This window comes from Gossypium hirsutum, chromosome D09 (assembly GCF_007990345.1).
Source record: "Gossypium hirsutum isolate 1008001.06 chromosome D09, Gossypium_hirsutum_v2.1, whole genome shotgun sequence".
Classification (NCBI taxonomy): domain Eukaryota; kingdom Viridiplantae; phylum Streptophyta; class Magnoliopsida; order Malvales; family Malvaceae; genus Gossypium; species Gossypium hirsutum.
Genome location: NC_053445.1, coordinates 27,592,668 through 27,618,467, shown reverse-complemented (window position 1 = coordinate 27,618,467; position 25,800 = coordinate 27,592,668). Strand labels below are relative to the sequence as shown.

General features: G+C 31.8%; 1 protein-coding gene across 1 annotated transcript; it reads left to right on the top strand.

The window, feature by feature from the left end:
* Positions 1 to 1,119: 1,119 nt before the first annotated feature.
* On the top strand, positions 1,120 to 24,647 carry LOC107890438 (ALBINO3-like protein 3, mitochondrial). Its single transcript, XM_016814852.2, has 14 exons — positions 1,120 to 1,443; positions 1,534 to 1,640; positions 3,248 to 3,375; positions 4,122 to 4,193; positions 5,493 to 5,594; positions 14,013 to 14,063; positions 14,230 to 14,295; positions 19,962 to 20,009; positions 22,995 to 23,141; positions 23,225 to 23,280; positions 23,367 to 23,484; positions 23,816 to 23,905; positions 24,109 to 24,218; positions 24,337 to 24,647. The coding sequence occupies exons 1-14, from the start codon at positions 1,184 to 1,186 to the stop codon at positions 24,491 to 24,493; spliced, it is 1,512 nt and encodes a 503-aa protein (XP_016670341.1). The 5' UTR covers positions 1,120 to 1,183; the 3' UTR covers positions 24,494 to 24,647.
* The last annotated feature ends 1,153 nt before the right edge of the window (positions 24,648 to 25,800 follow it).

Sequence of the window (25,800 nt, the reverse complement as noted above, 5' to 3'; positions counted from 1 at the left end):
AAGTTGCAGCGCCAAAATAGATGAGGATCTGCTAATCTTTCCATGAATTAAGTAATGGAAAGCTACTTTTTTTTTTTATCGAAGATATATTGCAGCAAGTTCATTAGTTCTAGTTATTTGGCAAGTTCAGCAAAATTGTTGGTATTTTAGACTCAATCGTACTAGAAGAGAAAAAAAGAGAAGAGTGAATGTGAGCTTGAGCTGTATGAAACCTTTTTATTTTTGAGTTGTAGTCCATACTCCATACCATGAACACTTGATATTAGAGAAAGCAATTGAGCATAACCAAGATTAGAGAGAAAAATTTGTACTCAGGAATATAATATGCTTAAATTCATTGAGACATTTAGAAAAACACTAAACATACATTGTCTTTGGTACATAAAAATATAAATTTTTATACCTTGTGCTAACCCTCTGCACCATTTACTGCAACATCTCTTTGATAAAAGTTAATAGATTAAAAAAGTTCACGTTTTTTTATGTAAAAAAAAGTTAAGTTTTTTAATTAAAAAAAACTTTTTATTACTTAACTCGTGGAAAGATTAGAACAACTTCTTGCGAAAATGTCTTGAATGACTAGCAAGTTATGTAATTGACTTTAAGTGTGCATTTTGAATGGAGTTAAACCTAGTATTTTCAAAAAACTAATCCAGAGATTATAAATACAATTGTTTATGGTGGAGCTACTTAGTTAGACTCGAAGGTCTATTTGAATTTGAGAAGGTTTAAATAAAAATATTAAGTTTGAAAAATAAGTTTAGGCAAAGTAAAATATGAATCCGTTTAAAATATGAGTTGAGCTCGAGCTTAAACATTCAAGGTTCAAGTCTAAACCCGGATTCGACCCATTTTAAGTTTAGACAAAATTTTGAACGCAGATTTCGAATTGGATCAAACTTGATAAATATAAAATATATTAATATCATATTAAACTCAGACCCGAATCATGAAATACTCTATTTATAAACCAATTTAACATTGAATATTAATGGAGCAAAAATACAATAAATATTCAATCTGAGATAAAAGTGTCAAAATCAAGACAACTTCACGGAAAAAAGTTACCAAGTTCATACATTAACCCAAGTTCATATATTTAATCTGAGATAAAGTGATTTAACCCAAGTTTAGAAAAGAAAAAAACCTTTGCAGGGTTTAGGTGTTTCTTCCACTTTGGGCAATGGCGAATTCCAAGATCTTTCTTACCCACCTCCGTCGTTCTATTCCTCTCTCCACTTATTATCTGCCGCATGTCACTCATCTCCCTTTGTGCCCTGCATCTCGATCACACCCTAATCTTCCGGCGCGCGTCTCCCCAATCCCCTACCCCGCCACTCGGTCCTTTTTCACTTCGTCCAACAATGTTGAAGAATCTATCCTTCCGGTTCGTGCAATCGTATCATTGCTTGATGGTTACCATAATCTCACTGGCTTCCCTTGGTAGGTCAATTTCTTCTCTCTTGCCCAGAATATGAAGGAAAATGAAAATTTTGTATTTGAAGTAAAAGAAATTCGAAATTACTTTTGCAGGTGGATAACTATTGTAACTTCCACCATGGCTATGAGATTTGCATTGTTTCCCGTAGTAGTTATTCATCTTCAAAAGCTGAAAAAGATTGGAGAGTTAGCTCCTAAATGTATGTTTCTTTTATCATTATTTAAAGTCATAACATCGCTTGCTTGGAGTATGAATTAGTCAAGAACTCAAGATAGTAGGGTTCGGCTTTATGTATGCCGATCTTGCATTGCTCGAGTAATTAATCTAGCCGAGGTCTGGTTTTTTTGTATTGGACCTAGTGGCTTGTGTTGTGAGTTAGATATGGTTTATACTTTTCCTTCAACATCTTCTAATATTATACACATACTTAGTAAAATATAAAAATTGTTTTCATAATTATACACTTTATTTGATTTGAGTTTAAGTTCAGCTCAAGCACGAGGCTAAGTCAAGTTTGAGCTCTTGATTTGACTTAATGATAATCAGGCCTATTCAAGTTTAGCTACTGCTTCTCAATATCTTCTAGTTTTATACACATATTTAGTAAAATATAATTTTATTTTTATATTTTTACGTTTTATTTAGTTTGAGTTTAAGTTCCGCCAAGCTTGAAGCTAATTCAAGTTTAGAGCTCTTGATTTGACTTAATGATAATCAGGCCTATCCGAGTTGAGCTTCTGTGGCTCAGTTATATTTTAACCCAATCTTTGTTGCTTTCCCCTTTTGTATCAAGTTGGCCTTGAGTCTGGCACGATATTGGCACAATTTTGCTTGGTTACACCCCTAGCAGTGGAGCAGTTACTTCCATTATTTAACCATATTTTCACACATATAAATATATATTTACCTTTGACAACCGAATTGAGTTAAACTTATCGTTTTAACTGATAGATTTTTGCGATTCATGTAATCAAATTTGTAGACAATAATAAAAGAAACTAGGGTATGCACATAATTATAGTTTCGTTCATGGATCATAATCATAATGGAAGTTTGGATTGGAGCGGAAAGTATTAACAACATTTGAGCGATTGCTTAGAAGTATTGTCCACTACAGTTTTACGTGTATTTTTTTTTTCAGCCTTTGATTCGGTGTTGTCAAGGCGTGCACCTAGGCGTTGCACCTTAGCATCAGACAGCAAAAGTCCCTCAGACCCCTTAGGCCAAATGCATTTGATCAAGCACAGGCTTGGTGTGCTTAGGTCAGTTAGGTGTGCTTTTTTGTTATGCGATAGACATAAAACGATGTCCACTAATTGAAGTACTCTTTAATATATATTTTTTAAACTGTTTTCATCAGATGTACCTTTACTAGTAAGAAAGGAAATAATATCAAATTCTTTTACTTCTCAATATTTGAGCACTTGACAACAGACATGGGACCATAAGGATATCATGCATAACAACAACAAAATTAAAGAAAATTTTACATGTTTACTGAACCAATCTTTCCTACATTGGGTACTAGCAACTATTATATCTGGCTTTTATCTTTACAAATTCATTCCTTTGTAAGACATCATTTGTGCATTGTTATTTCAGAAAATATGCAGATACCGACTCCAGTGTGCATTCATATTCAGTTTGCTTAAATGTCCATATTTGAATTTTCTGACAAGAAAATTGTAGGGAAACTGATATTTATCCATTCTGTGGAATTTATGCAAACAAATCCTTTTTCTTTTCTTGTTGTTTGAATGTTTAACTTTGTGGTTAATTTTTTTGACACTGATGTATTTCTCATAGTGCCTTCTCCATTGCCACCACCTATGTCAGGAAGAAGTTATAAAGACCATTTTATACATTTTGAGAAGGAAAGAAAGGCAAATGGATGCCCCTCATATTTTTGGTTCTTTGCTTCCTTCTTAACTCAGGTAATTCTCCCTTGTCCAAGAACCATTTTCTGTTTTTGGATTGAAGTTTTTTTTTCCTATTTGATGCCTCGCATGTATGACATGTATGATATTTTAAATTTTAAGGAAAGCATCTTGTTTTTTTAGTATTACTTCACATATTTGAATGCAAGATACATATAGGCAGAATAAAAGCCAAAATGAAAAGGATGTTCACAGATTGTAGGAAACTTTTGGAATTAAGTTACAAACATGGATTAAGACTGTTGGACCTAGCAATTATGTGCTTGAATTGTATGAAATAAATTCATCAACATTTGATGCATGTCTCAAGAACAAACCCTTGCAAATGAGGAGTGTCGCCTTGCTACTTGTCAAGCAAGGATGTTAAAGATTGGTATATTATAGGCGTGTACTTTGTATTTATGTCAATCCTTATTTTGGGTTCGAAAATGAATAGAAAATCATCTAATCTTTTGATAGTGAAAAAAATGAAGAGCTCAAAATTAAGTATCTATTGCCACATTGATAAAAAATTGATATTTTGAGAATAAATAGTTTCATGACTTGGGATATTGTAATTGGATAAGTTGAAATTAAACAATACTAGATGATTTTTAACTATTCACACTAATAGAACTCTTACTAAAATAATCTCTCTGTCTCTTTCTATCCTCTTCTTTCTTTGCATAAACTCTAAAAAAAGGTTTTGCATGGCTCTAATAAGATGTCAATTATCTCACTTGCTGTACCCTTTTATTTTTCAGGTCCCATGCCTTTTCTTGTGGGTGACTAGCATTCGCCGAATGTCATTGGATAATTATCCTGGGTTTGATAGTGTAAGACATTGGCTTGGGTGTTTATTTGTACTGTAAGTTATAGTACTGAAATAATTTGAAAACATAACATATGACATGAGCTAAACATTCTTTGTAATTGCTAATTTTTGAAGGTTCATTGAACTGTCAATTTTTGAGGTAAAAAGTTGAGTACTTAGAAATTTATGTATAACACTTGTCAATCATCCTTCTTATTGCTCTGTCCCTGGAAATGACAATCTCCTACATGTATTGCATCACAGTTGACAAATTATCCATGCTGGATAAATATTCAATGACACTTTTAATTCATAACAGTAGTGCCTGGTATAGTATCTAAAGCGGTAATGAGTTGTTAGTAGACAAGTCAAGGACGATAATCTAAACAAATTGTCCAGTTAGTTTTCTCTTTTGAAAAGTAGTATGCTTAAGCAATGTAAAAGAAGAGTTGTATATGAATTAAAATGATTTTGGCTTTGTATTTCTTCTCTTTTATTAATATGCTTTTGATAAATATGGTTGTATTGTTGGAGATAAAATTATGTAAATCAAGTTTAGTTGGACAAATAAATATGTAGAAATCATATTTTAGAACTTCTGGTAGTTGTTTGACTATCTAATGAAGAGTTTGCCATTGTTTCTATATTAGTCATACATGATAATGCTTGCAGAAGTGTGAAGATTGTATGCTTTAAAATAATTTTGACGTTTGCTTGAATTGTAATTATTTTCTTTTGGGCATTGTTTTTTAACAAAAGTGTACTTTTTATTTTAAATATTTATTCTTGGATTACATGCATTTTAGATTGTTGTATTTTTAAATTGCAGCTCTTTGTATTTTTCAATAATTGCAACCAGAACTGCACACAACTCATGCTGTCATTTGTTATTTCTTTTCCAATCATTTCAATATTTTTTGCATTTATCAAGATGGTGCTTGAGTCGTATATTTGTATTTCAATTGTAATTTTCCTTGTTTATTGTATTGACATTCACTTGGGCTTTGTCTTTGTTAAGATTTGTTTTAGATGAATCTAGTATTTTTATTTATTTGGTTCTAGAAATATCTTTCTATAAATTGACCAAAGACCTTTAAACAACAAAAGAAACCTTTAATCATTTGTTTATGTTGTTACATTGATGCTTTGATTAAACTTGAGATTTGAGTTTATCTAATACACGTGAAATATATGCTAGGATGTTGAATGTTTGACCATAGCTGTACTTTCAAACTGCTTCTCCCATTATGCAATCTTGTATTTTTTTTAATAGCTGCATTGAGTTGTTTAGAAGTTTAAACTCTGGCATGCTTAATTCCAGGGTGGTGCATTATGGTTCAAGAATTTAACTGAACTTCCTCACGATGTTTCGGGCTTTATCTTTCCATTCTTGATTGCTGGTTTGCACTATCTCAATGTTCAGGTACTTTAATCTTCATCATCTCTGTTACATCTAGTTAAGTGGTCTTATTCTACATCTGTAAAGTACTAGGTTTTTTGTGGAATTATGTTAAAAGTCAGGCTCTTACAACCATACCAATTAGTTTGAGGTTGGATGCATTGTATGATATCAGGGCCTAACTTTTTTTTATGTTGTTCTTTCTACCTAACTCTAGGTTGTTTGTATGTAGGCATTATGAGTTACACGTGAAGGGATGGTTAAGTGGTGGTATCCCATATCTATAAGTATAAGGTGTCTTATGGACTTATATTAAATTGGGCCTCTATTGGAAAAAAATTAGTTTTGAAAACGATTTTCTTGCATAATGAAAAATAAAAAATTTAAAAATTGACCCGGTTTGTGATATTTATAGCAATAAATCTTAAATTGAAATCCTACCTGTGTTTTTGGATAGACAAATTCTTGTCATTCCCGTTTTTCAACCAAACGATCTTCTCCGCTATTCTCATACCACGAATTGCCTCGAGTGTGGGCTCGATCAAATCAAATCAAATGCAGAAACTAAAAATAGTTTATTTTCTTTTGGATGAAAATGAAAGTTTTCTTCTCAAATAAAAACCGACAATTATTATTTCGAAAAATATATTTAATAATTAATGTTAGAAATTTGATGAGTCCAACACACTCACTACACTACTGAGAACCTAGGATTTACAATTAATACTACACCAACTCTCCGAAGTTGGTTAGCCTTTTACTTTTTAACTTCTTAGTGCATTATAATACCCAGGTAGCAGAGCCGACCATATATCATTTAGGTGGCAGAGTCGATCATATATCATTTAGGTGGCAAAATCGATTATATATTCAAACTAGCCCAAGTGCACTAAGTACTTAGAAACTTAAAGCTTAATCGAGACTCATAATTACAAGAGAAGATAAATTTTTTATTAATACACAATACAATTACAATATGACACACTTACCTCACTACTCTTTTCTACCTTTACCTCTCTCACTCTCTTGCTTATGGTTCTCTCTTACATCATCACAAGAATGAAAGTTCTCACCCCTATTTATAGAGTTTAGTGGTGGTTGGATTGTTGACACATGCCAACATCCTTGCCTTTGATTTTACAAATATCTAATAGTTAGAATGTTTATCTAGAATATCTAGTTTTCTAGATAATATCTTATTTCTTTATATTCTAGAATCTTCCCAGGAAAATATCTTTTAAATGATAAGTTTGAATTTTATCTAGAAGTTGCATTTGCTTTCAACAATTGACAATAAATTCTCTCAATTTTTCGATAAAGTAATAAAATGTTAAATTTTTGTGAATAACCTTATCGATGCCATCTATTTATAGGGAGATAAGGTAGAACGCTTGTTGAATTAAAAAAGTTTATTTCAACTAGAAAACGTTCTCCTTCTTAAAGTAGGAAAGCGTTCTTAAAGTAGAAGTATAGAGACTTTTGGGCCCCTTTAATATCGGGTCCAATTACGAGTACTTACGGACTTTTTGACTTAGTATTTTGTAATCTGATTCAATCCAGTTCTGTTTTTCTATTTACAAAAATAAATTTTCATATTGAATAATTTTCTCATTTCAATTTTACCTCCGAGAAAATTATAACGATTTTACGATTGATAAAATTTATAAGAAAATATATTTAATATTTAATCATTCAATTTGTTCACTATGATCGTATGGTTTATTTTCATTTTCGGGTTTTAAAATAACTCAAAAATATAAACTCAGTCTTATGATCATTTTTGAGAATTCCTTTCATTTGTAAATTAATTCATTTTTAATTTTCATTTTCATTTCTATTTTTAAAAAACTACATTCATTTTCAAATGATTCTATTTTTCTCAATTTTCATTTTCATTTTGGAGAAAATCATAATTATTTCCTAAATGTTTTTCATTTCTCTATTTTTATTTATTGTCCATTTTGATTTAACACGTAATTCATTTTTGATTTTAACGAGCTAGCAGAGGGATAGATTGAACATATGCACTTGAAACTCAAATGATTTATAATTAAGTTCCAGCTTTTCGCCTATTAATTATAGATTCATTTAGTCTTGAAGTCATTCCACTGTAGTATCGTTACTGAGTTCTTCCCAATGACATGCCATTATGAAAGCAACTCGATTAGTTCTCGTCTAATTATCTTGTAATAAGTGTGTTACCCTTATAAGATATCCTTAATCTCTTTGGGATAATATTGATTTTTCCAATATGATCTTATTTTATTTCATGATAACTATTAAATCTTTTTTCATAAAAAGTCAATTACTATGAATGATGGTCAGCCACATTTATTTTTTATCAACTATGTAATGTAAATGAGATAATATCATTTACCTATGTCTTGGATTATGAATTTCACTGTTATGAATGATGCTATGTACTGCAGAAGTCGTACACCTAATGCACTAGCTTTTGGCTCTTTATATATTCAAACTCAAGCTTTCAGCTCTTTATATATATAAAGTATTAATGTAATTAATAAATAATTTAATTAATCAATTCGTTTGAAAAATTATAAGTGTACTTAGATGAAAAGAATACACTTAGGGCACCAGATCCAACGCCCTCCACCTATTATCAATTGGTTTTAGGTTGAATGCTTAACCCATCTTGTTAGCGCTTAAGTTAGACGTTCAACACATTTTGCTAACTCCGAGGTTGGATGCTTAACACATCTTGTTAAATCTTTATCAATTTTGTTTGGTTACTATTTAACAAAAACAATTAACTATTAAAATTCTATTTATTCTAGTGTTTAGTTGTATTACTGAACCATTGCATGTGGTATATAAGTATTGGGGTGCTATCAAGTTAAGATAGTTGGTAAAGGTTAACAAACAATTTTTGATGTCACCCTTTGGTTACTTTGTCCCCCATTGAATGTTGTATTGTTGCACCAACACGTTTATGTGAATACTTTAGAACAAGCTATCTGGTTGAACTTAGCTGGTTTGCTATTGATTTCTGTTGGTTCATGCTAATAGTCACTAGCTTCATGACCTACTAATGGTTTGGATGATTTTTTATGCAATTTAAACAATAATGTTTTTGTTACTTTAATGGCCATGTAATACAACCAAATATTATTTATCTTACTTGCCCAACATTTTGATACTTTCTTTCAATGTGCATAACACACCCTTGGTCAGATCCTAATGTCATTGTGTTGGACTTTGAATCTTTTATATAGTTATAAAATAAATAACAGTACTTGGCATTTTGGCCATTTGTTACAAGGATAATATGGGTCAGGTTTGATAAGAGTTAATGCCATCAATTGGCCAAACTTGGGGCCACATATTCCATTCTTTAGATGAAAGCAAAAAAGTGCACCAAATAGCCAATGATGGTGGTGGTGAAAAAACTAAGAATTTTTACCAAGTGTTGATTGAAAATTAAAAATGGTGCTCCTATTCTATTGGGTCTTTGGTTATTCTAAGTGAGAACTAAGAAAGGCTTTGGGCTTATTCAACGTATTGAAGGAAAATATTGAAAAAAATCTAATTATGTTTTAGGCTCTTGAGTTTGCTTTTATTTAACTTGTCAACCAAGAAGAAACCTTTCATTAACCAATTTCACAGTTTAATGTATGTATGGATGGATGGGTCTTAGGCTTTTGATATGTTTATCTTCTTTGTTTCCTCTTCTGCCTTATATTTGGAGCTACAAAGCCCCACGTACACGGTCTAAGCTGAAACCTAGGAGAAAGGAAATCTCCCTTTTTTGTTCCCACCTGTTTGTTTTGCTTTTTTGTTGTGATTGTATTGCTTGCTTAGAAGTTTTGTCTCTCTTTAGGCTGGCGACTTAGCATTTGTGCCGGTTCTCATCTCCTCACCCCTCTTTTCTAGATCCTTTTTCTTTTTTGAAAATTTTAAAAATTTCCAAATTTAATTTTGTTTCTATTTTCCCTTTTTATTTTTCAAACTTTAGTTCTTATGCAAAAATAAAGACATTCAATATTTTTATAAGGGAAAAATGATAAAAAAGAAATTTTGGTTGCTTTGCTAGTTGCAAGGCCCCAAAGAATGGCTGTTATAGGATGGGAAGGAATTAGAAGGAATGGCCATTCCATGCAAGGGCCATTCTTCTACCAAACCACTTGTTTTCTGTTGAACACTAAATAAGGGAGAAGTGGATAGAAATTACCTCCAACCAAACATGCTTATATGCAATTATTTTAACATTTGTTATTAGTTTGTCACCTTTGGTTTTAACAATTTGTACTTTGCATAACCTAGATGTGAGCGTATCTGTTGGATTCTTAAATAGACATCTTGATTCTTAATGTCATAAAATTTAGTTACTATTGTTTTAACCAAATTTAATTAATTTATTTGTTTAATTTTGTTGTACCTAAATATTGCTCACTCCCTATTGAATAGCTCAAAAGTTATCTTTACCTCACTCTTGAATGTTTCATCAGTACCATGTAAATGTTTAAAAGTCTTGATTGTAGTGGTAAGTGATTTAACTTCATCTTTTAGGAATATCAGCATCATATGTTTTTGTGATGTTTGGTAAAGAATTTTAAGCTTGGAATCCAATTTTGATGTTTGTCATCATTATTGAAGAATATTGTACGATCTTTGTTGATACTAAACCAAGGTACAGATTTGAGAGTTTGCCTAGTTTGTATTTGGGGTGGATTAAGGTTGGAAAACTAGGGATTTAAATGTTCATGCCATGGAATTAGGGTTTTCCTTTAAACTAATTAGGTGGGATTTAAATATGATATGATGTTGAAAGTGGCCTAGAATTGGAAGTTACTGATGTCTCTTGTTGATACTATAGGCCTATTAATTGTTGAATATAAAGCCACCTTCTTATTGGCTGTAACCAGATTTTTATTAATATTCAGCCCATCTTTGCTAAGTACATAAACTAGGGAGGATGGTTAGGGGTGTGCATTCGGTCAGTTTAGTTTATTCGATTTTTTTATGTCACTGAATAAACCGACTAACCCACCAAACTCGAATAAACCAAACCAAAATTCTACTGTTGGGTTTAGTTGATTTTTAATATATATATATTTACTTTTTAAGATTTATTATTTATAAAACAAAAGAAAAAAGTTACCTTTTAAATAAAATTTAGAATTTTATTTGAGTCTAACCAAAAACTTCTTTATATTATTATATTTTTAATTAACAAATAAAAATAAAATAAAATAAAATTATAAAATCAAATCGTATATTAATAGTTTTATATAAGTAATAAAATTATGAAAAATTATTTGATACACTGGCAGTGGAGTTTTTTGGACTCCACAAGCAAGTTGAGGTTTGACAAGTGTATTATAAGATGTAGTAAAAATAAAGAAATTAAATTTTATAAATATGACACTTGTCATACCCTCAACCCGCTTGTGGAGTCTAAAAAGCTCTAGTGACGGTGTATCAAATAATTACCCTAAAATTATAAAATAAAATAAAATAAAATAAAATAGTACAGTAATATATTTGTATAAGTAATTTAATATCTCATATTCTTTTGGTATATATTTAATCTCATATTCGTTTTATGTAATAAAATTTATATAAAAATAATACTGTTGAAAAAACATAGAATTTTACATATTTAATTTCAACGGTTCTTTCCACCTTATTACTTCTATGTAAGTTGTACTACATACAACAGACATAAGTTTTATTTTTATTCCATATTATCTATTAAATAATTTTATATATTAATTTAATTGTAATTTTTAGGTTTTAATTTTAATTTTTGGATTAGGTTATTTAGGTATTTAATTATTTGGGTAACTGGATTTATATTTGAGTGTAGTTAGGTTGGTTTTTGTATTGAATATAGCTTATTTGGTGTTTGATTATTTGGGCTTGGATATAGGTATGGGTTTAAGGTTTATTAATTTAAAGATTAATTAGTTTCTTTGGTTTGAAAATTCAAAACCAAAAACCGACCAAATAAACTGCCGAAGCCCACTAACTATACCGAATTAATTGAAAAATTGATTAAATCGAATTCTGTGATCAATTCAGTTCGATTCAATTTGGTTTATTCGGTTGTCCGGTTTTTTGCATACCCCTAAGGATGGTGGTTGTCAAATCCAACCATCTAGGTACATCCTTTCCTTAAATTGAGAGCAGGGGTGACACCAGGGGCTGGCAGGGGCCCTGGCCCTTTCTAAAATGAGAAATTTTAACTTTTGGCCTTTTACAATTTATAAATTTTAAGTTAGTATAGATAAAATTGCATTTTGGCCCCTCCCCAAAAATGAAAATTTTGATTTAGTGCTTTAAAAAGTTATAAACATATAGGTTATTAAAATGGAAAAAAAATAACTTTGGTCACCTCAGAAATTTTTTTGGCTTCGCCTCTGATCAAGAGTCACCTTTATAAAGGCACCTCCATAAGTTTAAAATCTACGTCTTTTGCATGCCATGTCAACAAATTAGTAATCATTTATAATTTATTGTAGTCAAATGGCAATTTCTTCTGCCGTTGAACTAAATCTGCTACTGCTTCTTCCTTAGTTCATATTATTTTTATTTTCCTTTTTTTTCTTCCAAGTAAGTATTTTCTTCATGGATGATACTCCTAAGAATTATTCTGTTGCTATAATAAGCTCATAACTTATGCCAACTCAATCATACCAAATATAGAATGAGGAAAGAAATCAAGAAGTTATAAAAGGAGCAATTTTACGTTGCAATTTTAGGAGGCCATGACAACCACCAAAACAAAACCAAAACCTCCTTTGGTAACTTTTGACTTACTGGTCCTCCTATTGTTCAACCCCAAGCTAGTTTAGGAGGTATGTATGGAAGGTGACTTTTAAGTTTCAAATGTATATTTGAGAGTTTTTGTGAACCAAAAGTATAAGAGAGGAAAAAGACTTCAGTTTACATTTGTTAAGTTTTTATTAATGATGTGGTAAGTTTCAAACCAAGTATTTCAAAGTTGTTTAGGCTATTACTTGTCCAACCGTTAACTAAAATGCCCATTTGAAATTGTAAAAGTTGAGGAGTTGAACCTGTGGTTGAGGGGAAGGGTTTATAGAGTTTTTTAAGTAAACATATTTGAAAAAAGCAAGTTATGGGTGGTGTTCTTATTCTATGGCAACTAGTTTAGTTGTAGTAGAGCTTAATAAGTTGAGGAGGGATAAAGACACAAAGAAAAGCTTACCATTGTAGGCATTCATTTTCTCATAAACAAGTACTTGTAATTTCATTACTCAAAAAGTCCAAATATGAAATTATTTCTAAAAATATTTACAAACATTGTTAATGGTTTTATCCCACATGTTAAATCTTGGATCTTTTGTGGCCTTGTAATTAAGTTGGATCTTTCCATTTGTCGCTTGTTGGTTTTATGTTGGATGCTTAACATGATATTAGAAGGTAATCATGTTTTTTTGCCATCCCATATGAGGTTAGTCACTTGTAGGCCCTTGTCGAGTTACACTTGTAGAGCTTTTTACCTATTTTCAATTGGTTATTGTAATAGGATGCTTAATGTGAAACCAACCACACAAACCTTAACTCCAAACAAATAAACCGAAAGTCCTAAAAGATTTTGAAATGAAATTAAAGCAACAAAAATGACCATTTTGTCCCTATGTATAAATATTAAGGTCCAAGGTATGAACTTCTACTACTAAAAGTGTTATTGCATAATAATGATTGATGAAGGTCCAAGGCTTGAACTCCTATTGTTAAAAGTGTTATTGCGTAATAATGATTAATGAAGTCATGACAAACATTACTCCTCGAGAAAGTTGCTCCATCCCTTATAATTCCCAGCAAGCTTTGATTAGCCCACCCTTGTGAGTTCTTTGAATCATGATTATAAGTCTCTTGAAGCTACTAGATTGGCTTGTAATAAATTTCATTTCTTCTTTTTTCTATTTGAAGTCTTAAAGATCTAAAGCTTTGATTTCTCCCCTTAAACATAAACTTGTTTGACTGGCTCCAAAACATTACTAGTTCATCTTAGATGAGGTACAACCTGAAGAAATTAATGTTTTACATGTAGATTATGCTAAAATCCATACCAATAATTAATAATTATATTCCAATAAATAAATGCTCCGAACCTTGGGAACTTGACAATTTTCAACTTTTATGTTAGCATAAATATGATGGGGAATATTATGATTGATATTTGGGTCTTGGACTAAGATGCACAATTTGATGTGTAAATCAGCATTTTAGTACTTCCAATAAATACTTGGAAATTCTGAGATTTAACCAAACAGTGCCTTTTGAAGTTGTGGCATTTTAAAATGTTGGATTAAAAATTTTATTGCTTTCAAAATACAACCAAACACTACATGTATTCCTTATTACCTTATAGATCTATATTGCAATATAAATGATTGAATACAATGAGAAAACAAAACTATAATATTGACTAACATGATTAATTATTTTTTTCAGATTTCTTTTGCTTCATCTTCAGTTGGGAAAGTTGATTCATTCTTGACAAAAGTGAGTAAGATGAAAATTGTGCATAATGCTAGCATTGGCTCCTCCTCCATCTTTTTGAGGGCTAGAACATTTTTCATGTCAACTTATTCAATAAATAATGCATAACTTGTTCTTGTTGTTTGGAATTTTCACTCAACAAAAATTTGTTGCCATGTTTATTTTACAGGTTTTCAAGTTTTATTTGGATATTCTAACATTACCTCTTTTTGGTGTCAGTTTGTTGATTCCTCAGGTAACTATAGAATATATATCCTTCTTTTATGTTGTATGTCAAATTGATTTGATTGAGTAGAAGTGTAGAACTTTTTATATACTATATTGAGTTAGTTGATGAAAGTTATTCTACTATTGCCACCTAAAATAGCTCAGGATCTTTCATTGCTGCTAATATTTGTAATAGTAGAATTGTGTTGGTTTTTAAAAAGTTCGTCTCGTTTAGGACATTATCTCATTTGGAAGTGCCTATTTGAATCAAACCATAGTTTTGGAAGGAGCCTTTTTATGTAATTAATTCTTAAATTATCTCATATACTGTTGGTTGAGTTTTCTGATTCCACAAGTAGAGATAGAAAGGTCACAGGTACCCTTTAAAATATAGTAAAATTTTTATATTTTTTAAGAAAGAAACGGATTTAGGTTTTTTAACTCACTCGTGGAGTTAAAAACTTCATTGCCAATGTACCAAAAGAAGACCCTTAAAGAATACCAATGTTGTTGTATATGGTTAGTTGAAAGGTGAAATACAAAAATTCCTTGATTTTGGTTTAGCATATCCTCCCTTTGGTGGTACTTCCTGTGAAATAGCTAATTAATCCTCAGACATCTTGATACACTAACGTATTTGTGGTGGGATCTTTTTTCTTTTAAGGGGGGGGGGGGGGCAGAGTGGGGACATGGGCGATTTGAACTTTGCTTTTTAACCAAGGGAACCAAGTAATCCTATGCCAGCCATTGAGCCTTACGTGCTTGGGTGCTGGGATTTAAAATATATCCTAACTAATGAAAGCATTTCTTTGCACTCAATGCTCTACTAAGCTATAGTTGTGTATGAAATCATACCAATTTCAATATTGACTAACTACACATAGATCATTATTTTGATTTGTTAGAATTAGTTTAAAATCGTGAAGGCCGAGATATGTGCCAATCTAATAGATTGGTTATTTGTTATGATAGCTATATATGGTCATTGTTGAACTTTTAGCTAATTAACTCACTTTAGTAGCTCTATATGGGTGTTTGAAGCAAATAAGGTACAGTGCACTTGATAAGAGTTGGGAAAGTAATAATGAGTAGAGGTTTGGTAAAGAAAATAAAGCAGCCTATATCAATAATAGTGTGCAAGAATCTTAAACACAATATAGCCAATAAAATAGTTCCTTTTGAGTGGACAAGTCACCATTGGAATTTCGAATAGCAAATCTTTTACACAAAATCCATAATAGATCCTAGGATATTTATTTATATAAATACTATCCTACAGTATTATTTGCACCTAGAAAAATTAATTGGCTAAGAGATAAAACAACATCCTAGACTACATTTGCAACTAACAAAAGTCAATCCAAAAAAAGCTAGGAAACATCCTAGAATATCATTTGCGACTAACAAAAGTAAATCACTAAATGATTGGAAGTTCAGCATGGTAGACCTAGTAGTCCGACAAGAGGGCCTTGGTCAACAGCCTGCTCTTTGACACGTGATCTTCACCCCATCCTTGAATAAGTCCTTAAAGGAGGGCTTGTATCAGTACTTCCTCTCTTGAAAAGTTGCCTTGTTGACAAGTTGAAATGATGGAAATTGACTAGTAAGATCATAATTCTCCCAACTTGCTTTTTCAAGGGTATGGTCAACTCTTTGAAGAAGCAAATCTAAAAGTGCTCCAGCTTCTTTACCCCATTGGTGTGCTAGAGTTTTGGCAAGAGATGAAACAAGTTCCCAATCTTTATTGATAGGAAGAAAAGTTGGTGGTGTAGCAGCTTTCTGACCATGAGTTGGGGGAAGCACTGAGACATGGAAAATAGGATAGACTTTGAAACATTCAAGAAGCTCTAGTTCATGTGTCATAGGTCCAACACAACGGCAATCTTGTATGGTCCAGAAAATCGAGGTGGCAACTTCTCATACCTGTATTTAACCAAGGAACATTGACGGTATGGTTGAACGCGTAGGAAACAAAGGGCCCCAAACTTGGAAACATCTCCCCAATGAGCACCAATTTGCTGCTGCATTCCAGTTTGTGCTTTTAAGAGGTTAGTTTTGAGAGTTTTCATCATGACATCACAAATCCTATAATGAAGTCTAGAGATATATCTTTTCATATCTTCTCAGGTGGAATGGATGAGCGAGTGGAGACCATTTTGGATTGTAATGGCTTTGATACCAATTGATATGGACTTTTGGAGAATTTTGCCCCAAAAGCTTGTTGAGGTTGGAGACCCTAGGTCCTTATAAACCCCATGAGGAAATCTCATACTTTCCTATGTGTGATCCAAGTCCCATACCTTGCAATTGGGCACATATCAGTCCAGCACACTCTCTAGCCCCAAAGCACCCATTAGGTTGGCATTGCACTAACTTGATCTAGTCCCTACTGAACACTACAATACTGGCTTCATCGTCTGAATTGTGAGTTGCCTTTGTCGTAGTATTTTTTTAGCCTCGAGCGAACATTGCAGGACTAATGTCATCACTTTCTTTACGTGGTCTAGCTTTGCACTAGGCTATCTAGCTTCAGGTAAATATTGTAATAATAATGTCACCACTTGCACTGCACAATTGCAATTGAGGCATGATGGCTAGCTCTATTACCAAAATGATGTCTGTTGAGAAAGTAATAACGAATAGAAGTTTGAGAAAAAAAATGAAGCATCTTTTATTGACAATAGAGTGCAAGAATCTTAAACACAATATAGCTATCCTAGGATTTTTCAAATAGCAAGTCTTTTACAAAAAATCCTGAACAGATCCTAGGATTTTTATATATATATAATGGCTATCCTATGGTATTATTTGCAACTAACAAAAGTGAATCCTTAAAATATAATAAGTTCAGCATGTAGGCCCAGCAGTCTGACAAACTGGCCTTGGTCAACAACTTGCTCCTTGACACGTAATCCTCACCTCCTTGAATATGTCCTTAAAGGAGGATGGATTGTATCAGCACTCTTTATGTTGGTGTGAATTATGAAAGCTTCTCGGGTGTCATCTGGTTTGCTGTTTTGGAACTGCAAGTGTGAGCATTTGCATTCCTTGAATTTATGTCACTCTAGTTCTTCGTATTTCTTAAAAGTTCTCATGTTGGTTTTATATGCATCATGCTTTCAAGTAACACAAGTGTGGCTGCGAACAAAGCTTTTAATCTTTCTTTATCTCCATGGAAAGGAAAATGCTTGCTTTGGTTTAGAGTGTAGTTTGCCATATTTACCAATCACATCATTAAATTGTTAACTGAAATAAAAATTACATACAATCAAATTCATCCCTTCCATCCAGTTTTTTTATGCTTTTATTATATTAGACGTTAATTATTATCTTGGCAATGAAGATGTTAATTATAATTGTTAGAGAGATATTAGCGTATTTTTATCAGATCTTCAATTTAAAATATTTTTAGAGAGATGTTAGGAGTCTTTCTTTATTTAGTCATTGTTTTAATTTCCTTAAATTTTAAGTCCGATTCAAACTAGTAAACCTATGTAATCTCTATTGAAGAGGCTGATTGGAAGCAATAAAATTAAGTCAAGTTAATTCAATTTTAAGAGGTTTAAGCCCTAATGAGTCTAAGGTGAGGAACTCCTTTTAAAGAGTTCCACACATTCACCATGGGGCATTCATGTGGAAGAAATAAAAACAAGGGGAAAAGCCCAGCTAAGAAATGATTTTCTCACAAATCATCTGGTGACTCGATTGTTAACTCAAGATTGCAAAAATTTGTTATTAGATTTAGACACCTTGGACGAGTCCAACATTAGAGAGGAATTTGTTGTAAAACTAGAAGTAGAGTTTAGGATGGTTGAAAGCTATTGCAATAGTTGTCGTTGCAAATACAGGAATTGATGGCTGTCAACTAGAATCATGAAAGCGAAAAGGGGTCTGACGGAGGAAACAATAGTGTTAGTCAAATTGGCATTTGACCGAATTGGCAAGAGAATAGGACAACATGAACAGTTGAGTCAGAAATAGTGCCGTGGTATACAAAGTTAGATTCTTCAACCTTTGACGGTATGGAAGATCCCTTGATTTGGCTACATTGGTGCGAGAATTTTTTCTCAAACCAGAAAACAGATGAGGTAGATAAAGCTAGATTGGCAGGGTTTCATATGACAGGAGAAACACAATTGTGTTTTTACCATATGGAAAACGAGGAACCCAATCCCTCATGGGTTGCCTTCAAGGCGTAGTGTACGATAAGATTTGGGCCACCATTGTGCAGTAATCCTTTAGGTGAACCAGTTAACTTGAAACAGACTGTAACAATTGAGAATATCAACGTCAACTTCTGGGGTTGTTGGCAGGTACTAATATTTTTTCTCGCAGGATTAAGAAACTTAATTAGGCTTGATGTGGAGATGCAAAATCCCCAAACCTTCTTCAAGCAATGAATTTGGCATGGGCCTTTGAAAAGAAGCAACAACTAGCAAGAACAAGCATGCTAAGAGAACCGTGGCATTAGACGAGCTTGAGTACTAAAGATGCCAAAATGGCAGTCACAGCCCCCTCTTCTTTTGCTAAAAGCAACTTTGGTGTGATGGGATGTCAACAGTGAGTTCAAGTCTAAATAGTGTGACATGCCCTTTTGTTAAAAAGTTGATGGATGTAGAGATGGCAGAACGAAGAGGTGAGTGTCTTTGTTACAATAGTGACGAGCCATTTTTGCTCAGGCACTAACATAAAAAATTATTTTGGTTGGAGAGAAGATCCTGATGGTGCTGTGCAGAATCAAGAGGAGTATAGAAAAACGGAAATATCCTTGCATGCAATAACGGGCAAAAAATATGCATGAGCCATTCAATCTCCAGCTTGTGGACAAGCTCTTTTCCGAGGAGGGGAGTAATGTTAGAAATCAATTGTTATCTTGGCATTGAAGACATTAATTATTATTTTTAAAGAGCTATTAACTTACTTTTATTAGATCTTCTTTAATTAAAAGTAGTTTTAGAGAGATATTAGGAGTCTTTCTTTATTTAGAGTCATTTTAATTTCCTTAGCTTACAAGTCTTTTATTCAAACAAGTAAACCTATGTAACCTCTATTTAAAAGGTTGATTGGCAATAATAAAATTAAGTCAAGTAAACCCACTAAGTTAAAAGATTTTCTTACGAATTGTCCGGTAACTCAATCCGTAACTCGGGACCGTAACACGTTTTATTACTAATTTTGTGTGATTCCAAATAATCATGTGAAAGGATACCTGAAATTAATTTTTGAGTTTCTTCCAAGAAATTGTGTGAGCAAGATGCTTTTTTTTTTGGTTCAAAGTTTCAAGGCACATACAATTACCTGTGGCCAATAACAGTAAGCAAAAGTGTAGCAAGGTTTATTGGTATAATTGGAGATAAATTCATAGGTTGCTCCACAATGAGATGGTACAAAACCATATTGGTGTTCATATCTTGTAATGAGTAATTCATTGTTTCTAATTCATTTCTAGAAGCTAGTAAAAAGTCGACCCCAGGATGCTACTGCTATTGATTCTAGTTGGTTCAATTTACTAATGAAATTATTATGCCTTTCTACTTCTAAATAGTTAAAGGCTAAGCACAATTATATACATTTGTATAAATTTTGTTACTTTCTTTTCATCAATCATCTGTGATGCTGAGGTTTCATACTTCCCACCCTGGTTCTTGTGGCTGCATCCCAGCGTATTTATTATTTTTCTTCCTGATTTTGCAGGGAAGTCTAGTCTACTGGGTTACCAATAGTTCATTTAGTGTTATTCAGGTTAGTTCTGCTTTTCAATTTTATATATTTGTTTTATCTAGAAGCAAGTTATGCCTTTTCATTGTATAATTTATTTGTTATTATGTGCTTAGTCTTTAAAGATGCTTTCAGCATTTAGTGTGACAAATAATTTAGGGGTCATTTGGGATTGTTACCGATTTTCTTTAAAAGTATTTTGAAACAGAAATTGTATTTGATTATTATGTTTCCATTACAAGTATTTGACATCGGTAGTACATTGAGTGTTCTGGAACTTGATTGAAGAAAGTGGTAAGGGCATAAACGTTTTTGCTGTAGTTTTCCTTTAAAATTCACACTTTTTAGCAATTCTTTGTACTTGTGTAGTGATGGCACAGAAAAAAAAACTTCAAAATTTTGGAAACATCAAATTTGTGCTTCCAACAGTTTCCATTTTGCAGACTTTGCTTTTGTTTTTTATTTGTGAAACAAAAATGAAGCTGCGAAACGCATTTCTATTGTAGTTGTTGGAAAAAGTGAAAACAAAACAAAATTCTGGTAATGTTTCATCTCAATGGTGAATATTAGCTTTTCTATTCAAATTTGTACCAGGATGTCCAAATATCCTTAAGAATATCATTTTATTTACACATTGTTCTGGTTAATTGATAGAAATAAGATTAGATTACACCAATATAAGAATTTTCACTGTTTATTTTTGTTCCTTACCTTTCTAATTAGTCTTCATAAGAAAAAGAGAGAATTCTTTGTATATCATGCACCATAATCCATTAACTATGACCTTTTAAATTATCACCTTATCCCAACCTTCATGATCAAACTCCGAGCTCATTCTAGAAACTTTCTTAGAAGCTGAAGTTGCTGGGGCTTTAATTAAAGTTGCCTTTCGTATTTAGACATCAAGTTTACATCTCAGTAGTGAGAAATTCTTGAGGCTAGCATGTTGGCTTTTCCTGCTTTAATGAGTTTTAGATGTCTGATAAATGGATAGTGGTTTTGGGACCCGTAAATCGGATTTGGATTGCTCAATGTTCCTGGGGGTGCAGTTACCGTGGTAGCCAAGGATTCTCATGTATACCTCTAGTATATCCTACCTAAGCTCTCTCTAAAAAGTAAAAAGCAAAAGACTATTATGTGTACAGGTTATGGATTAAGTCACTGGATGATCATGGGAAAACCTACTTAGATTGATAAAGCCTTATCCTTGTTGTGAAGCCTATCTTGTGAAGAACCTAACCTTAGAACTCTTTGAAGAGAGCTCCTAACCTTGGAACTCGTTGAAGGGAGCTTCTAATCATGAATTCGATTGGAAGAGTCTTAAGCCTTTTGTAATTCTAATGGAATTTTGTCCTATTTTATTAATGAGAATTGTCCCTTTAAATAGCGGTTCAGGTTACATTGGCTTTTATTCTTCATTGAACAAGAAAACAAAATTAACTTATAGAATACGAATCTATAATTAAGCTAAAATTAAGGACTTAATTTCAATAAAATATTTGCTAAATAGATTATTCTATTGGGAATATTATTCTATATTTGTTTCCTTTGACTTCTTGTGTTGCCCAGAAAGGCATCCATGACTTTTCTTCATTCTTGAAAAAAACAGTTGTCTGCAAGCTCATTAATTCTCTGCATTTCTTGTAATAGAATCTGTAGCTCTTCTTTGGCATTGAAATTACTCATGATGTCTAGCTTTGATACCAATTGTTATGTTCACAGGTTATGGATCGAGTAACTGGGTGATTCATGGGAAAACTTGCTTTAATTGATAAAGCCTTACCCTTGTTACGATTCCTATCTTGTGAAGAACATATGATTGAATATATATGGAACCTGTTGAAAGGAGCTCCTACCCTTGGAACTTGTTGAAGGGAGCTCTTAACCTTAAAGTCATTAGGAAGAGAGAGTTTTAAACCTTCCTAATTTTGGAACTTTGTCTTACTTTATTACTAAGAATTGTCTGTTTAAATAAAGGTTACATAGGGAAATTAATTTTAAGAATGAGAACTATAATTAAGGAAACTAAAATTAAGGACTTCTAATTACTATAAAATATTTGCTAAATAAATTATTTTAATCAAGAATATTACTAAAGTTATGTCTTTTTTTCATCTTTGTTGCCTTTGGCTTTTAGTTTTGCCCACAAAGTTATTTTAACATTGCTCCCTTCTTGGAGAAAGAAAAAAGAGTTTGTTTGGAAGTTCATTAATTCTCTATGCCTCTTATAAAAAGCCCTCAACTTTTCTTTGGCATTGGAATTGCCTATGGTGTTTGGTATTGATACCAATTTGTTATGTCCATGGGTTATGGATTGGGTCATTGTGCTGTTCATGGGAAAACATGCTATGATTGATAAAGCCTTACCCTTGTTGTGATTGCTATCTTCTGAAGAACCTATGATCATATATTTAGAACTCAACAAAGAGAGCTCCTAACCTTAGATTTGTTAGGAAGAGAGAGTCTTAAGCCTTCACAATTTTCATGGAATTCTTTCTTATTTTATTATTGAGAATTGTCCCCTTAGATGGAGGTTACATAGAATTTTATTCTTGTAGCATAAGAAGCCAAAATTAACATTACAATAAGGAACTATAATTAAGGGAAACTAAAATTAAGGAATTTTAATTGCAATAAAATATTTGCTAAATAAATTATTCTAATTTGGAATAGCCCAAACTCCAATAAAGTTATTTGTCTTCCTTTCATCTTTGGCGCCTTCAACTTCTTGTCTTGCTCACAAAGGTATCCATGACAAAAGACATGCATTTGACCATCTTTGTCTATACACATTTTAATTTTTATTCAATATTCCTTTGACCTTTTACTTAAAATACTGTTTTTTAATATACTTGAATATTACTTGATTTTATAATTGGATTTTCTATCTCTTTCAGTTATGAGTTTTCAAATTCATATCTAAAGGATCCTGAAGTTTGATAACTTTAGACATTAATCTAAAATTATTGAATGTGTTAATCCTTCCCCATGGTCTTAACAATTTTACAGCAATTAACCCTCAAACACTCTGCTGTTCGTGCAATTCTTGGCTTACCTGATAAGGATGCTCCCACAGCACGAGCACCATCTGTGGAGCCGACCTCTATGCAACCTACAATTCCTGTTCAAAATTTGAGTCCTAAAGAATTGCTTGCAGTAAGTGCTTAGGCATAGATCTTGACACGTGATTTAACTGCCAGTTAAAAGTTCTGACATCATTGTATTGAAATTGTTTTCAGCTTTCAGTCAAACACTTGTCACGAGAGGAAAAGGATCAAGCAGTATTGTTGCTAAAGTTAGTAATTTGTCTTTTACCTTTTTATTTTTCCTTCTATAAGTCGAATGGATTGTGCATATAATACAATTAACATTTCTTCACAGATTAGCACTTGAAAGAGATCCTGAATATGTAAAGGCTATGGTTGTGATGGGGCAGACTCTAATGCAGAAAGGGCTGATGGAGGACGCAATTGAATATTTAGAGCGTGCCATTTCAAAGGTTTGATATTATTTCTTTTGTTTAAAAAAAATGGTATAAGCTATTGTTGAATTCTAAGCAGTTGGGTTAAAGTTAAAACAACGGTAGCAGATGTTCCTTATAATTGAAGTTCCTTTTGTTCACTATTACTTTGGTGTAAAGTCGTGGGTTACTTGTGGTTTACTTTGGTATATCATTGATGACTTTTTAATTAAATGCTTGAATCTATGATGACGAAAATAATAACTGAGATGCAGTCAGACCAATTAATACATTTGCTTGTAATCTGTTTTAAGAGCTACATCCTTTCGTTCTCAACTAATCAAAAGCTGATCTTTTGACACCTGAGCAGCTGTCTCTTGCTGGCCATCCAACAGAGGTTGAAAATGTTGATCTTTTAATTCTATCGTCTCAATGGGCCGGTGTTGTCTATATGAAACAGGTGAAACATTATAGTTGGGATTCATTAATATCTATCAACCTTGTTATTAAATATCTGTCTAAATTATTCTCCTTCTATAAACTCCTAATCTTGGCTTTCCCACTATATTATGAATTTGGTTGGTAGGCTTGAAAGCCTGTAGTTCATTGAAATAGCCATATAAACGCTCTCCATTTTATTTCCATTCCTTTCGAATCTCACAGGGGAAGAAGGCAGAAGGGCTTGCACACCTGGAAACAATTGCAAGTTTGAAAGAGCCAGAAGATCCAAAGAGCAAAGCTCATTACTTCGATGGATTGTTGTTGCTTGCCAGGTTTGGATTTTAAGTTTATATTTTCATCTAAAAGGTCAATAATCTCACAATCTCTTCATACTTCTATGTCTTTACGAATACTTACATGGTTCATGCATGACTTGGGGTCTTTTTCCAGTGCATTATTTGACTTTGGGCGCAAGGCTGAAGCTTTAAAGTTTTTGAAGTTGGTTGTTGCTTATAATCCTAAGTATAACTATTTACTCGAAGAATTAAAGAACGAAGAATATGATTTTGCGAGTAATCTTGCAAGCAGTAGGAGACGAGATTACTAATTTGCCTGCATAATTATTTCCTTGCTTGTGTTATGAATGTTAGGCAGCTAGGCAATAGCAGCTAGCCTTTTAGGGACTCCATAATTTCTGTTTTCAAATGATCTCCAAAACTTTGGATTTGGAATAAAATTTTATTACATTTATGATTTTATCACATAGCTGCTTCCACTTCTAGGACTCTTCGTATTAATGCTCCTATTTTGTTATATTTCAAATATTTGCTTTCTCACTTCAGAAAGGCTTAAAAAAAAGGTAAACTATACTGCAAATAATTTAATTATATTTAAGTGTTTTTTTATCTAATTATAGAAAATTACAAAATAGTGACTTCATTAATTATGTTTTTATTTATTTAATTTCACTAATTTCCAGTCGACTTTCTGAAGAGATGATGTGATGTTTTTTTTTAATTAGTGTGATAACAAATTTAGTGTGTTTTTTTTTTGGCCTCTTTATCAATTTTGACCATGATTGTGTTTAAAAAAACCATTTTTTTTCTTACATTTTCTTTTTCAAAGTTTAACTAAAAGTTGAAAAACAAATGCAGTTTTAAAACCACACTCAAACATTTATATTAAGAATTTTGCAAGGAAAAAATAAGTTTAAAGTGGCTAAATTTGATTTAAAAAAAGCCACTTTTAAGGAAAAAAAAGTGTCAATTTTTGGGATGTAGACCGGTTTTGAAAAAAGAAACAGGAAAAGTATTTTAGTGAAAACACATTTTACATGACAAGTTTGTATTTTTATTTTTGAATTTTGGGTTTGATTTTTGTTTTATTCATATTTGTATTTGTATTTTTTATTTCTATTGTTAACATATTAGCTCTTTTGGTTAAATGATTAATTAGTAGTGATTTTATTATTGAGTTTCATATTTGAATTTTTCTGTTAAGCACATATTTTATTTCATATTATTTGAAGCTTTTTTTAATTAATATTTTTAATTAATAAATATATTGTTTTCAAATTTTTTTTGTACTTTTTATTCATCTTTTTAATTAATAACTCTTTTATTTATAAAATCAAATAATTATGATCAATAATACAATAAAAATATATATTTTTGATAAAAGTAATATTTATCATTATGTTAAATATATTTTATTTTTTAAAAAATCAAATAATTATTTTGATATGTTTTTCTTTATATGTAAATTTATGTCAAATATTTATTCTTCACCTATATTATGGGTATGATGATTTTAAATATTATAAAATTAAATAATTATTTCAAATGTCATTATGTTTATATGCGAAATATTTTAAATATACATACAAAAATATATAATATTAAAATTCACTACACT